The 15000-nt window shown below is 45.1% G+C and overlaps 1 protein-coding gene across 1 annotated transcript in view; it reads left to right on the top strand.

Annotated features, from left to right (window-relative positions):
• The window catches only part of cacna1ba (calcium channel, voltage-dependent, N type, alpha 1B subunit, a), a gene marked incomplete at both ends in the record, with an annotated part of 87336 nt that overhangs the window by 29345 nt on the left and 42991 nt on the right, over window positions 1–15000 (top strand). Inside the window, 5 exons of the mRNA XM_084468162.1 lie at window positions 6175–6278; window positions 10286–10401; window positions 11076–11165; window positions 12217–12300; window positions 14008–14226. Of these exons, the coding sequence (XP_084324288.1) occupies window positions 6175–6278; window positions 10286–10401; window positions 11076–11165; window positions 12217–12300; window positions 14008–14226 (613 nt within the window). The remainder of the gene's footprint in view (window positions 1–6174; window positions 6279–10285; window positions 10402–11075; window positions 11166–12216; window positions 12301–14007; window positions 14227–15000) is intronic.

The following is a 15000-nucleotide window of genomic DNA, read 5'->3' on the forward strand; positions in this document are numbered from 1 at the left end:
TGGTATAGCCCAGCTCAGTTACGGCGCGCGTTTCCACCGGGCCAGTACCCTTATGGTAGGGTGGGGTTTCAGCCGGACGGCGATATCCATGGCAGCAACGTAAGCATCGTGATCTCAGTGTAGCCTGCTAATAAATCGAAGGAAAAAGAAGAATGCGCACAATGAACAAAGAGCGAGCAACAGTGTAAGACGTCCAAGAAGGACGGCAAACTTTTGCGCAACATTTTCTTCAATAAACGAAGCTTTTGCCGTTGTCCATAATTATCTTGCGGGTACTGTTATTATCCCCCTGTCGCACAGAATTGATTTTGTTGACCAATCAACGGACGGCGTGTGTAGCTCAACCTTGCCGGGATCCTTTCAGGCGTCTCAGTACCTCAACAGAGGAGTACTGTGAGACGAGTACGGCTCAATACGGCTCAGTCTGGGTCACGCCCACTTTTGGTGGTGGAAATGTGACCCGTGCCGCACGTTTTCAGACTGAAAAGACCCGCACCCTCCGGTGGAAATGCGCCATAACTCTCTCTCTCGCTCTCTCTCTCTCTCTGGACCTCCTTTTTACTGCCACTTTCTATCCACCTTCCTTAAGTCCTGGGAGAGCTTCGGGTTAAAGTGTGTCGGATAATGTGGGTGCCCTGTGAAGCCCTTTGAGACTGGACCTGTGATTAAGGGCTGACCTGATTAGGTTGACCTGACTTGACTTGAAAAGTTGCTGTACAAATTGCTGGGCAGACAGTGCAGAGTGTAGGGCTACATGATACATCAATTCCACAGTCAGATTCTGCAATGTTGATAGCAGGTGTTGATCCATAACTTCTTAAGATACTTGTTAAGCACAAAATACTATTAATAAAAACTCCTTCCTGAAGCCTCACTTATCTCTGGAATAGTATGATATAAATAGATATGTTGTGATATAATAAGATATGGTAATAGTACTTTGGGGAATGTGGGTTTCACAGCAGAAAATGCAGCGCAGTAATAAAAATGAATGAGATAGACTAAATAATTAAACCTTAGTAAAAAACAGTAAACCATGCTTCCCTTGACTCTCTCTGAGATATGAATCATTTATTACCTATACATATGTACATAGATGTATTCTGGGTATCGTGAAGCCTGATACAGTCTGGTTTATCATCCTTAAGCAACACATCTTGAGTCTGCTATGTTAGAAGTGATTAGGTGATTAAAAACAGTTCTAACGCCAGTTAGTGTTCGGATCTGGAACAGAGCTGTCCAAAATAAAGACCAAAGGAAAACAACTGAAGAATTAGGATCCCTCTTGGCTGCATATTGTTATGACCGAGCATAAACCCGTCTGTCTTTAATGCTTTATCACTGCAAAGCTTACTATACACTCACGCTTGTGCACGCTGCATGCATGCATGCGCACACACACACACACACACACACACACACACACACACACACACACACACACACACACACACACACACACACACACACACATTAATTCACACGTTAATTCACACAGATAAACACAAATACAGACACACACACAGATGAACACACACACACACACACACACACACACACACACACACACACACACACACACACACACACACACACACACACACGCGCGCGCGCGTGCGAACAGCCAGCCGTAATATCATTGCCTGGCTGGCAGGGGATAGGAGCTGGTGGTGGTGGTCGGGGGTTTGTCTCCTGTGATGATGTATTGATCACTTTCAGCCCCATTAATATCACAGTTGAGTCATAGTAAAAATCACTGTAGAATCACAGCAACCATCAGACAATTTGTCATCTCAGATCACAAGACCAGATGACCCGTATTTTTGCACATCGATTCATCAGTTCTGTGTGCCCATCCCTACCCTGTCTGCGATTCTCTTGCTGTGCCCGTCAGTCTGTGTGCCAGTCAGTCTGTCTGTCTGTCTGCCAGCCAGTCAGTCTGTCTCTCTGGCTCCTAAGTTCTTTTGGGAGGCGGTGGTCAAGTTGGGTCGTGCCTTGGGAAGCTCTTCGATATTGTAAAACCCCTCCTCCTCCTCCACCGCCACCACCAATAAAAGTATGTCTTCATCCCATAGCTATATGAGTCTCTAATAACCATGTCTGCTGGCTAGGCTGGCCAGGGGGCTACAGGGCTGACCCTGCAGGCTGATTAACGGCCCCCAGTCATGACAGGTTAATGTAGCGACTCCTCACCAACGCTCCTTTCTCCTCCTCCTCCTCCTCCCCTCTCCTTCTCTCCTCCTCCTCTCCCTGTCTCCTCCTCGCCTCGTCTCCTCTTCTCCTCTCCAACTCCTCTCCCTGCCTCTTCCTCGCCTCCTCTCCTCCTCCCCCCCTCTCCTCTCCTCCTCTCCTCTCCTCCTCTCCTACTCCTCTCCCACCTCTGCATTGTGACTTAGCTTCTCCGCCTGCGCCTCCTTCCACTCTCTCACCTCTTCCGCGTCCATCACACCCACCTGACCCTCAAAAAACGTGATGACAAACTTATGTTGTTGTTTTACTTTAAGGACCATTGTTATTGAAGATTATTTAGTTACAATCAAAGACCAGCAGGTGAAACTATTTAAACGTCAAGCATAAGTTGACCATTTATTATATAGGTAGTTATAAACGCAAGAGAACAGTCCCTCAAAACATACCCATGTTAATCATGTAAATGATAAAAACATATTGCGATACATTTAAGTTCCACATGCACCTGTCTTTATCTCGGGGTGTGATTATGATTACTCTGACCTATCTCCAGAGTGAATCACTGACTATGATCATTCCATGTGTTTGACTGCTGAATCGATTAATGGTTATCTTGTGAAAGAGAGAAGATGTACATGATAGTGCCTTGTATTGATCTGTCTTTAGATTAGAGAGCAATGGATGCTTTCTTTCTTCTCTTTTTTCCTTCTTTCTTTCCTTCTTTCTTACTCTTGCTTATTCATTCGTTCTGTTCTTGCTTGCTTTCTCTCTTGCTCTGTGTGTTTCGATGGAGATGTTTGCGTGCTAATAGGGTGTGTTTCCCGTCGCAGCGGAAGTGTGCAGTAATAGCGTGGATGGTAGTCTGAATACTGGTCTGAATACTACACTACTACAACTACCAGGAAGTGATAAGTGCGGTGCTGCCAGGGGATTACTGGCAGAGCCTCACCTATCTCTTCCTGGTAGGAGTACGGGCTGAGGGCCGTAGTTCTCTCTGGCCCAAACCCACCTTGTGAGGACAAAGAGGGACCTGTGGTTTACAAACTGCATTGGCCCCTGACTCTGATTCTGAGTTCCTGGAAGTTTCTGGTATGGACTTGGCAGAGAACCCACGACGGTTTTGGCAGTTCAGTTCATAGCTATTATGGAGCCTCTGATTGACTCGGGACGCCAGATGCCTCTTCCCAGGCAACTGTTGCTAGGCAACGGTGTCTTGAAGAGAAGGCCCAGTCGGACCCTCTATGGTTTTTTGACTGTTTTCTAACAAGAACCGGTATGGCTAATGTGTCGATTGAGAGTACTTAATTGATCCCGGGGGAAATTATTTCTGCCACAATGGCTCTGCTCAATATTATAATAATGCAAAATAAAAAAGAGAAAGGTAAAGAAGAATATTGTTATTAATTTCTTAGTAAGGCTACACAAGGAAAAAAAAAAAAAAGTCAAATCCAATGATTATTCAATGAACACACAATGCATGCAAACATCTTGGTTCTCTCTCCCTCCGCCCACTGCTTCTGCCAAAAGCCTTTTATATTGCTCCAGTTTCCCCCGCTCCCAACCCACCCACCAACAAACAAAGCAGTAATACCGCGATGCTCTTTGCGTGTAACCCTGTGCTGAGGAAGCCAGACAGCCTCCCTGGCAGCTGACCACAGCTGGCTGATGTTTGCATTTCCCATTAAGTGGAGCTGGGCGTGCCCTCCGCCAAGCCTGCTCTGGCCTAATGTTCTTGGAGCCCTCTGGAGTGCTGGCCAGGCAGACATTTAGGCTGGATTTAATTAAAGCTCTCTCTGTTATCTCCTGTGCGGCGCACTCAAACCCTTCCATGTTTGAATCTTGTGAAACGAAAGCAAAGGGAGAAAAGAGAAACATTTGGACGGTGCGATCTGAAACATGATCTGTCGGTCAGGGGAGCGGCGGAGCTCTCTGACCACTGCGGAGCTCTCTGTAGCTCTCCCCCATGGGAGCCTACTGGCTCTCCCTAACAACAGAAAACACCTGTTCTCTATCGGGCTAATAAATGACTATCTTTAAAAGATAAGGATTATAAACGCTGTGATCCCTCAGAGATGACGATTGGCAAATATGTCAAGCGCAGATAAAATGTAAAAGAGTTTGTTCTAAAAACGAAAAAAGAGATTTCAATGATGCGTGTAAGAGAAGCAGCAGGCTACAAATGGCCTCATTTGCCTCATCTCTGGCAATGAAGACGTGCACACACACACACACACACACACACACACACACACACACACACACACACACACACATAGCTGGTCTAGCGGTTGTATCGAGGAACAGAAACCCAGTCCAATAGAGAGCAGAGAGGGAAGACGAGGGGATTTAATCTCATTCTAACAGCCACACCCCTAGGCCCCCTCAGCCTCTCCCTCTATGTCTCTCATTCTATCCTCTATCTGCCTCTCTCTTTCTCTCTTGTTCTATCTCTCCCTTACACTCATCAGAGATCAATCCATCCAATAGCTGTACAATTTTCACAATAAGAACAAAGATGGCACATATTCACACACTTACACACACACGTACACATGCCCGTATGCATGCACGTACACGCACACATACATGCACACACACACACACATACACACACACACACACACATACACACACACACACACACACACTCCTTTTTCTCGTTGGTTGTTATCATTTCCAAAGGGAGCCATTGATTTTTCTATTAGAGCAAGACCAAGGCAGAGAGAGATGATACAGGCGGAGAGATATTCATTCCAGCTTGGGTGTTGTTTTGTACAGTCTGTGAGTGTTATGCTAAAGCTTTTGTTCAACCTCACAACTCAAAACACAAAACACACAACTGTAAAAGAGCTGCACAAATGAAAATTAGAAACACAACTGAAAAATTGCCTCACTGAAAACTAACAACTTGATTTTACCTTGGTTATAATATAAAGTTTTTGTCACAAGTGCTGACAGTAAGAAAGTAAAAAATGGATCAGCCCCCCTCACTTTGAAAAAAATAATTCCTCTCAAGATAACAGAGGATTTGGGAGTAATGTAATTGTCTTATTATCTGGCTTATGAATGATTTTATAATGGTGTATTTTAATGTGTATGCTGTCTGTACGAGCCAGATGAAGCCGCAGGACTCATCATCAGTGATTCTGCAATAAATGTTACTAGAATAATCAGATCACAATAAATGATTCCAGGAAAATAGCGTGTTATGCTGAGATAATGAGAAATTTGTGTAATTATCAATTGACTCATCACACACAGTATACTAAGAGTTTCTGTACTTTCTTTTCAATATTGCAATATTATAATTACGCTTATAAGCAGCATTAGCAGTAACAGATGTACTAACAGTGTTATTCAGATTGCAATATCTGTTGCTCTGCAACATCATTTTGTCAAGTAAGATATGGTCCTGGTTCAGCATCGTAAATGTTTCCTGGAACAATATTCCTATTAACCAATCACGGTCCGCTGATGTTATTAGTATCAGAAACAATCACCCTATCTATGTTTATATGAGCTTAACATATTCAAACACTGACTTTATCCACACCTAACCACCTAATACCCTAACCCATTAACACTAACCATCAATCTATTACCTCCTAACCTTAACAGTTTAACCCTCTAACTACAACCCCTGACCCTCCAACGCCTACCTGCTAACCCTATCCGCATAACCCACTAAGCCAATCCTAGCCCTAAACCCTAGCCCCAACCCCCATTGCCCCAGGTCGCTTTCAGGCTTGTACTTGTACTAAGTTGACCTCTAAAGTTCAGTTCACTTCAGTTTGAAGGACGATCTGACTCAACAGAAAAGTATTGGAAAAAAAACGCCTGACTTGTATAAATGATATTGCGCTTCGTCTACTGTGCTTATTCCAACTTTGAATTTGTTTAATGTTTGCTTCTGTGACTCACTGAAAAATTTCAGAACTTAGTCTGTGTGTGTGTGTGTGTGTGTGTGTGTGTGTGTGGTTGTAGGCCAACGATGCCTCAGGGAACACGTGGAACTGGCTCTACTTTATTCCACTCATCATCATCGGATCGTTCTTCATGTTGAACCTGGTGCTGGGCGTCCTGTCTGGGTGAGTAAACGCTTCTTCTTGAACAACATCGAGCTTCTATTAAATGTGCTTCTACAGAAAACCCTCTGTACCCTCTGAAATGTCATTCTACAGGAATCCTCTGCTAACGGACTGAATGTGTCTCACTGCTGGTGGGTCTGGGTGCGCGGGTCTTAGTGTTGGGGCATGGTGTTGGGCTGGGGGGGGTCTAGGTTCTAGGGGGTGTTGTCCGGGGTTGTGATGTTCATGGTCTTGGTGCTATGGGGGCCTGGGTGCTAAGGTCTTGGTGTGGTGGCTCTTGGGGTTTGTGGTCTTTTTGCTAGGGATTTTGGGGTGTTGGAGGACTTAGGGATAGAGGGGTCTAGATGCTAGGGGGGTTTTGGTGTTGGCGGTCTAGGTCTTGGTTGTGTTAGTGCAAGGGGGGGTCTGGGTGATAGGGTATTTGTGCCACGGGGGTCTGGGTGCTAGGGTATTGGTGTGGGGGGTCTGGATGTTGGTGGTCTTGATGCTAGGGGGGTCTGGGTGTTGGAGGTCTTGGCGCTTGGGTTATTGTGGTTAGGAGGTCTTGGTTTTGTTTGGTACTGCAAAAAAGCCGTAATATTAGAGCAAGGCTTTCCCTCAATGTGGCACGGAAAGTCCTGCTCAGTGTACTTCTAAACACTAACATCCTTATAAACCGGGTGTGAAACAAGAGTGAAATCTGCTGGATCAATACTTGGCTAGAGCACAGACTGGACAATTTCAGACAGGACAGGATCAAGTTATATACCAGTTTCATAATTAAATGATAGAATGATAGAATATTTGTAGTATGCCCCTTTTCTTATCATATATCCAAATATGAATGGTACTGCACATGGAGCTCCCCAACAATTCAGACGTGCAGTCAAACGTGCAGTGGTGAGAGTCCCAACGGCATAATTAGATTAAAATAGATTCATATAAAATTAGATTAGGCCATCATTATCCTTGCATGCTAATCCAGTTTTCCTCACCTTTTCTGAGGACAACAAACGATCCAATATTATGGTCTACTATATCATATACTATACCATACTATTCGTTATTATACCATACCAAACTAACTGCTGGTGCATGGATGGTACGTGACGCAGTACAATCCATATAACTGTTGTTGCTATCAGCCGATGGGTGCTTTTTTGGTGCATGCCCTTTGGTTTTAATCTCTTGACACACTTAAACACATGCAGGGAAGAGCACACACACAGACATGCACACGCTCACACACTAACGCACACACACACATACACACACACACACACACCACATGCTGGGTGTGAATGAGGGCCAGAGGACTTCCTGCACACTGTACTGGTTTCCTAAATCGCAAGGAAAACAGTTCTCCTTTCCCCTTCTCGTGCCAAACGTCTCCCTCCCTGCCTCCTTTATTCTGTCACAACCACATTAAAGCCACCATTACTGCGAATGCACCACAGCTAACGTATTACTTCTCCTTCAGCTGCCTCGACGTTTTGTTTGACTTTATTTTTCTTCATTTGATTCAATGTTCTATTCATGTGCGCTGGCGCAGTTTAGACTCACGTCTTTAGTGTGGGCGTCCTCTCGGGCAGGGTCAGCTCCCCTTCTTGGAAGGTGATAAGACGTCTTTCCCCTGTGAACAATGCAAGCGTTAAATCTGCTCCTCTTACTCCCTCAAGGTGAGGGAGAGTCCTTTGAAGAAAGTTGTAACTCAATTCCTCCCAGTGCTGCAAAAAGTAAAAGATATGAGTCACTATATAGTTTAAAGGTGAGAAAGGTACAGTACGTTACGTAAGGCATAAACCTTATAAGGCCTCGGCTGCATCACCACCCCTTTCATATATTATGTTCTGATAACGGGACATTCCAGAGTGGCTATTAAGCGTATAACACAGTTACCAACAATGGTAAAGGTATTTGCTACATTCATCCATAATGTTTTTGGTTTTTATGGACTAATCAGCTGAAATGTACGATTTCTTCTGCAGAAATTTGAGCATATCATTTCGCATATCACATCTGGAAACATCTGGTCGATTAGTTAAAAATCACCTTTGTTGGTGATTTTTGGCATAAAAGAATAATAATCAATCAATGCGCTGCAAATCAGAGGTTTCCTTGACAAAGCAAAAGCAAAATTATATGACACACCTGAGGGCATGATGAGCATGTCTCCTATCATGTGTTTGTCTTTTATAGGCCTTGCATTGCATAGTTTCACACCCTGGAATGCATTTGACCAGAACTACTAAAATAGAAAAAAGTAGAAAGTAGACATATCAAGAAATAATCAAAGGACGGTCAGTGTGGCGAGCCGCGGGGGCTCTAAGCGGGTCTGGCGGTCGCCAGGGGAGGTTAAAGGTCACTGATCCTGTGTGACGGTGTGCTGGGCTGTGCGCTGTGGGAGACCGGTTTCATGTCAGCTCTGTGAAAGGTCGCGATCCAAGCAATCCCCGGTATATGGGTCTATATCCCACGCTTCCCTCCTCCCCATGACTCCCGCACTCCCTCAACCTCACCCTCTGGGGCCCCCCCCCACCCCCCTTTACCCGGCCCACCCCTGAGGCTGGTGTTTGGGGAAGGCTGTCGGGCGGGTGGGCTGATGATTGGGTGGGTGTGGTGGGGTTCATTCAGCTGTTGTCTGACCGGTTTGTCTGTTGGGATGAATTGGAGGCATCGGGGCTGTTTTGATATTAAACGTACAGACACATTGTTTTGACCATGAAACATATGGACATATGGTTTTGACATGAAACATATGGGCACAATGTTTTCATATTAAACATATGGACATATTGTTTTGATATGGAACATATGCCACATTGTTTTTATAAATAAACATATGGACGCATTGTTTTGATATGGAAAATATGGACACATTGTTTTAGAGTACCTGCAGTATATATCTTTGAAGAGAGTATGGCAGTACAGGCAGTAGTATGTACTACTGAAGGTAGTATTGCAGTGCTGACAGTCGTATATATTACTGAAGCCAGTATTACAGTCCTGACAGTAGTTTCTATTATTTCAAGGTAGTATTGCAGTACTGATATTAGTATATATTCCTAAAGGTACTATTGCAGCATTGACAGTATCTACTACAGAAGGTACTACGTAAAGATATCCCAGCTATACCGGTATATGTTTTGTAGTCGTATTCTTATTTGTATTTGTTTGAATCTATTTTGTATTAAACAACGGTCCTGTTCTACTTAAATAAATGTCTGATCCCATCTGATGTTATTGCAGTATACTGGCCAACACATAACAGCACTTGGCAGGAAGCAGTGGTCAGGGCTGCAGCCCAGCATGCTAGCATGTTGCACGTTGGTGCACTGAATCTTGGAAAAGGTCAAGGCAAAGCGAGCACAATCCCAGCAGGGAGCCTGTCCACTATGTGTTAGACATGCCGTCTGTAGCAGACATGGGCTCAGATCCCGGGGGGGCTGGAGGGCATGTGTGAAAAACATGAAGCTCTCAACCCCCCCCCTCCTCCCCGTATATCAATTATTTCTAAATGTATGTAAATGAAAGTATAGATTTAATAGAAGCTGATTCCCATTCACACAGCAACTTTTTATATCGTTTACCATGTGCACATACTGTCCATACTATATAGCATACAATGGTGATTACTGTACACATGTATACGTGCATTTAAATGCATATGCTGCACACTATAACACATCATCGTATACTCCATGAATAGGGATAGCAATGTTGGGATGATTGGACATTATTTTGCTTGCAAGGAAACCCCTTTCTGAAGTTACCATAGAAACTGTTGAGAGTGTGTGTGTGTGTGTGTGTGTGTGTGTGTGTGTCTGTTTTTTTCTAGTAGTTGTATTTGGCAGGCAGGGGAATCCTAGCTGGCACCACAGTCTCTGGTTGGCACTGACTCTGTGTTGTGTTTTGTGTGCGTACGTGTACGCGCCTGCCTATGTGTGTGCGTGCGTGTGTGCGTGCGTGCGTGCGTGCGTGTGTGTGCGTGCGTGTGCCCATGTGCGTGTGCGCATGTGTGCATGCAGGGAGTTTGCCAAGGAGAGAGAGCGAGTGGAGAAGAGACAGGAGTTCCTGAAACTGCGGAGGCAGCAGCAGATAGAGAGAGAGCTGACCGGATACCTGGAGTGGATCTGTAGAGCAGGTTGGTACCTGTCTCACCCTCTACCTAGCTCACGCTCTACCTGTCCCATCCTCTCCCTGTCTCACGCTTTACCTGTCTCACACACTACCTGTCCCATCCTCTTCCTGTTTCACGCTTTACCTGTCTCACACGCTACCCGTCTCAACCTCTACCTGTCTCACGCTCTACCTGTCCTATCCTCTTCCTGTTTCACGCTTTACCTGTCTCACACACTACCTGTCTCACCCTCTATCTGTTTCACCCCTCACCCTTTCTCACACGCTACCCGTCTCAACCTCTTCCTGTCTCACCATCCACCTGTGTCACACACTGCCTGTCTCACTGTCTACCTGTCTCACTCTTTCAACCTGCTGTCTCACCATTGACCTGTCTCAACCTCAGTCTGTCTTACCCGCCACCTGTCTCACCCTCTACCCGCTGTCTCAACCTCTTCCAGTCTCGCCGTCTACCTGTCTTACCCTTTACCTGCTGTCTCACCCTCTCCTCTTCCCACAATCTGTTTTACCTTATACCTGGATCACAGACTACCTGTCTCTACCTGTCTAACTCTACCTGCTCTCTTACCATCTACGTGTGTCCCCCTCTCCCTGTCTCAACTATCAACTGTCCTAATGCTCCTGTGATGGAGGGCAGAATGAGAGGAGATGACTCCTTGTTGTTTTCTCCTCCTGCAGAGGAGGTGATGCTGGCAGAAGAGGACAAGAACGCGGAGGAGAAGTCTCCGCTGGACGGGGCGTGGTACAAGAGGAAGCACAACAACTCAGGTCAGAGGTCAAAGGCCAACGTTGGACAATTGAACGGAGGCCGATTTCACAGTGAACAGTTTTTTCTCTTGTTCTCATTTCAATTATTTATTTATATATATATATATATATATTTCATATATGTATGGATATATGGATACATACACTATATCATTATGATATTATTATATTATTTATATTATCTTAATCTATGTAATGTAGTTTTTGATGTTTCTATGTAATGAAGTCTTTAATGTGTCAGTGATAGAATAGCATAACACATATTGGCCCTGTTAACGCAAGAGAAATTTCTAGATTCTTCCAACCGTTGCTTTTATTTCAAATATATTAATATTCAACATGAATCAGAAAGTGTTTTTATGAGTTTAGATGGCTAGATCTGTAAGCATCCATGGCCAGATGCTAGGCTATCAAAACAATATAAATAATACATAATTTCTTCAGTAAAGTACGATATTATCTTGAAATGAAATGATAAGAAAGTCAGTTGGTATTAATAGAGCGTTCTGTGAGGCGGACGCCTGCTGTCTTCAGTGAAAACGTTCTAAGACTGAGCTAGGAGGGGGGGTGGGGGTGATGTCTGTGTGTGTGTGTGTGTGAGAGAGAGAGAGAACGAGAGAGGGACAGGGAGAGAGAGAGAGTATTCTCTCTGCTTCTGGCTATAAGCTTAGAGAGAGAGAGTGTGTGCCTGAGAAGTATAATGAGATTATGACCGCAGCAGAGTTCAGACCAGGGGTTCAGACGAAAAAGTTGGAGTCTGAGGACGCACGCACGCACACACATGCACACGCACACACACACACACACACACACACACACACACACACACACACACGCTCTTAACTCTCTTTATGAAAAAAGGGTTTTAAGGTAATTTTCCTTCCAGCTATCGTAAAGTTTAAGTATTTAATAAAAAACGTATAAGAAACAAGGGAGGGAAACGCATCAGGGTTCATAACAAACGCTCCGTGTGAACTTGGTGTGAAAGCTCCCTGAGACTCTTATCAGATATATGTAAGGCAATGCTGTCGATGTGTTTCCCTTCCCACAGTGCTGAAGAGAGGAAAGAAGAGTAAGAATGAGCTCATCAACGCAGAGGAAGGAGAAGACCACTTCACTGACATATCTTCTGTTGGTGAGAACAGCTCCACCCCTACACACTCACCTCCACCTCCGCACTGCACTCACACCCCTACCCCTATCATCATCACACCTCTGCACTGCACCTCCACTCCTACACATCCACCTCCACCTCCAGACTACACCTAAACATCCTCCTCCACCTCCACACTGCACTCCGCCCCCTACACATCCACACATCCACCCCTACACACTCACCTGCACCTCCTGCACTGAACCTACACATCCAACTACTCCTCCACCCTGCACCTACACCCCTACACACTCATCTACACCTCCGCCCTCCACTCACACCCCTACACATCCACCTCCACCCTGCACCTACACCCCTACACATCCACCGACACCTCCACCCTGCACCTACACCCCTACACATCCACCTACACATCAACCTACACATCCACCACCACCTCCACACTCCACCTACACCCCTACACACTCACCTCCAGCTCCACACTGCACCTCCACCCCTATACATCCACCTCCACCTCCGCCGCCACCGCCGCCTCCGCCTCCACACTGCCCCTAAACATCTAGCACCACTCACAGCACACCGACCAAGAACCCTACACTTTCTGGTTAGTAACAAGTCTTACAGAAAGGTTGAAAGAATGAAGGAAAGAAAGAAAGAAAGAAAGAAAGAAAGAGAGAACAAAAGACAAAAACACAGTCACAGAACGGACAGAGGGTAGGCTAGCCCAGGGCCCAGGGTTTGGGGGTTCTGTGTAATAGAAATAGAACAGGAAATGATGTTCTCCGGTCTTCCTGTGGCAATAACGAGGCACTAATTAAACAATCTTTCTCCCCCCCTGCTCCCACTTGACATTTATGAGTTATTTAAGTTGGAGAAAGTTTAATATAGACCCGGGCAGAGGGGACATGGAGAGGGGAGCGGAGGAGAGAGAGAGAGAGAGAGAGGGGGTGGGTGGGGGGGGGGAAGAGGAAGAGAGATAAAATAGGAGGGATGGAGATGAAACTTGTCAGAGGAGGAGTTAATTATAGCACAGCTGGACCATTCATCCTCACTCCTCATTACCCAATTTTGTCTCTGGTCTCCAACATGGAGGAGAAACCCTGTTGCATATGCATACAGTAAACTATAACATAACGGGATGGGTTACGTACTGTAATATGTAACATACAGGGATGGGTTACATACTGTAATCTGTACCATACTGGGATGTGTTACATACTGTAATATGTAACATCAGGGATGTGTTACATGCCGTAATATGTAACATACCAGGATGGGTTACACACTGTAATCTGTAACAAACTGAGATGCGTACAATACTGTATTCTGCCACATACTGTCATCTGTAAATAACTGGTATGTATAACATACTGTACACTCTAATCTGTTGCATACTGTTATCTGTAACATACTGGGTTACAACACTCAGGGTGGGGCGACAGTACAGTGAAGAGTACAGTGAAAATGTAAACGATACACACTTCACTTCTTCCGTGCTTAAGTGATCTGCGGTCCGCCATTTCTGAGCCTGACATAAACTTATACAAAGTATAAGTTTAAAAACTTAAAGAATATACATAGGTAAATAAATGATTGTACTAGCTAACACTCAATACAACCCGGTCTCTTGAACTGTACAGAAAACAATCAATTGAAATGCTGTGACTTTATCGCCTGTTTTTCTTTCTCCTTTTCTTTCTCGTGCCTTTTTCTTTTTCCTGCCAACTGCCCCCCCAGGGTCCCCGTTCGCGCGGGCCAGCCTGAAGAGTGCCAAGATGGAGTCGTCGTCGTACTTCCGGCGGAAAGAGAAGCGCCTGCGCTTCACCATCCGCCGGCTGGTGAAGGCCCAGAGCTTCTACTGGACCGTGCTGTGTCTGGTGGGCCTCAACACGCTGTGCGTGGCCATCGTCCACTACGAGCAGCCCTTCTGGCTCACCTACGCTCTGTGTGAGTACATGGACGGGGCTGGGGGTTCACATCCGGGCCCCCTGGCTCTCCTACGCGCTGTGTGAGTACATGGCAGGGGCTGGGGGGTTACATCCACTGGCTCCCGCTCGCGTTCTCAACCATACCAGGAGTCATGAGATGAGTCATAACATGGTTTTACTACCTCCACTGGCCCCGCTGTGTCTCATAGTGGTTTTTCACGGATCTAATTCTACGTTCGGTCATGGTTACTTAATCTCTCCACTTTCTTAAAATTGGATTTCATTTTGAAGTGGACTCAAGACATATATGTTACAGTGTTTGGTTCTAATATCATCCCCACGGGTCAGGGGAAAAAAAGAGTTTTGTCATACTAAGGATTTGAAAAATTAATGTTCAAAGTTGTGTACTGTACAAAATGAATATGGGCAATATGTGTCGCAACATTCATAACTGTACACCTAACAGGTAGCCAATGTATGTGTTATTTAATTAATCTGTTGCCCTAAGCAAAGTGTACCTTTTATAACCAAATATATCACTGAAAAATGTACATGCTTTGTCCTCCAAAGTAAACACTGAGCAGCTCTTCACTCATTGATGTCACGGTTTAGAGAGATTTAGAAAACATGACTGAAATAAGTTGTGGATCTTGGATGCGAAAAAGGGCCTCTTGCCTTCACAAGCAATGGTTTAGGTTATGAGTGGTGAAGGTTTAGTGTTAGATTCAAACAGAAGGTGAGGGTGATAAGTCAGCTTTCATCGACTTAATCTTCCCTTCTATTAATACACCAG

Source organism: Micromesistius poutassou (genome assembly GCF_964030765.1).
Source record: "Micromesistius poutassou genome assembly, chromosome: 5".
Lineage (NCBI taxonomy): Eukaryota > Metazoa > Chordata > Actinopteri > Gadiformes > Gadidae > Micromesistius > Micromesistius poutassou.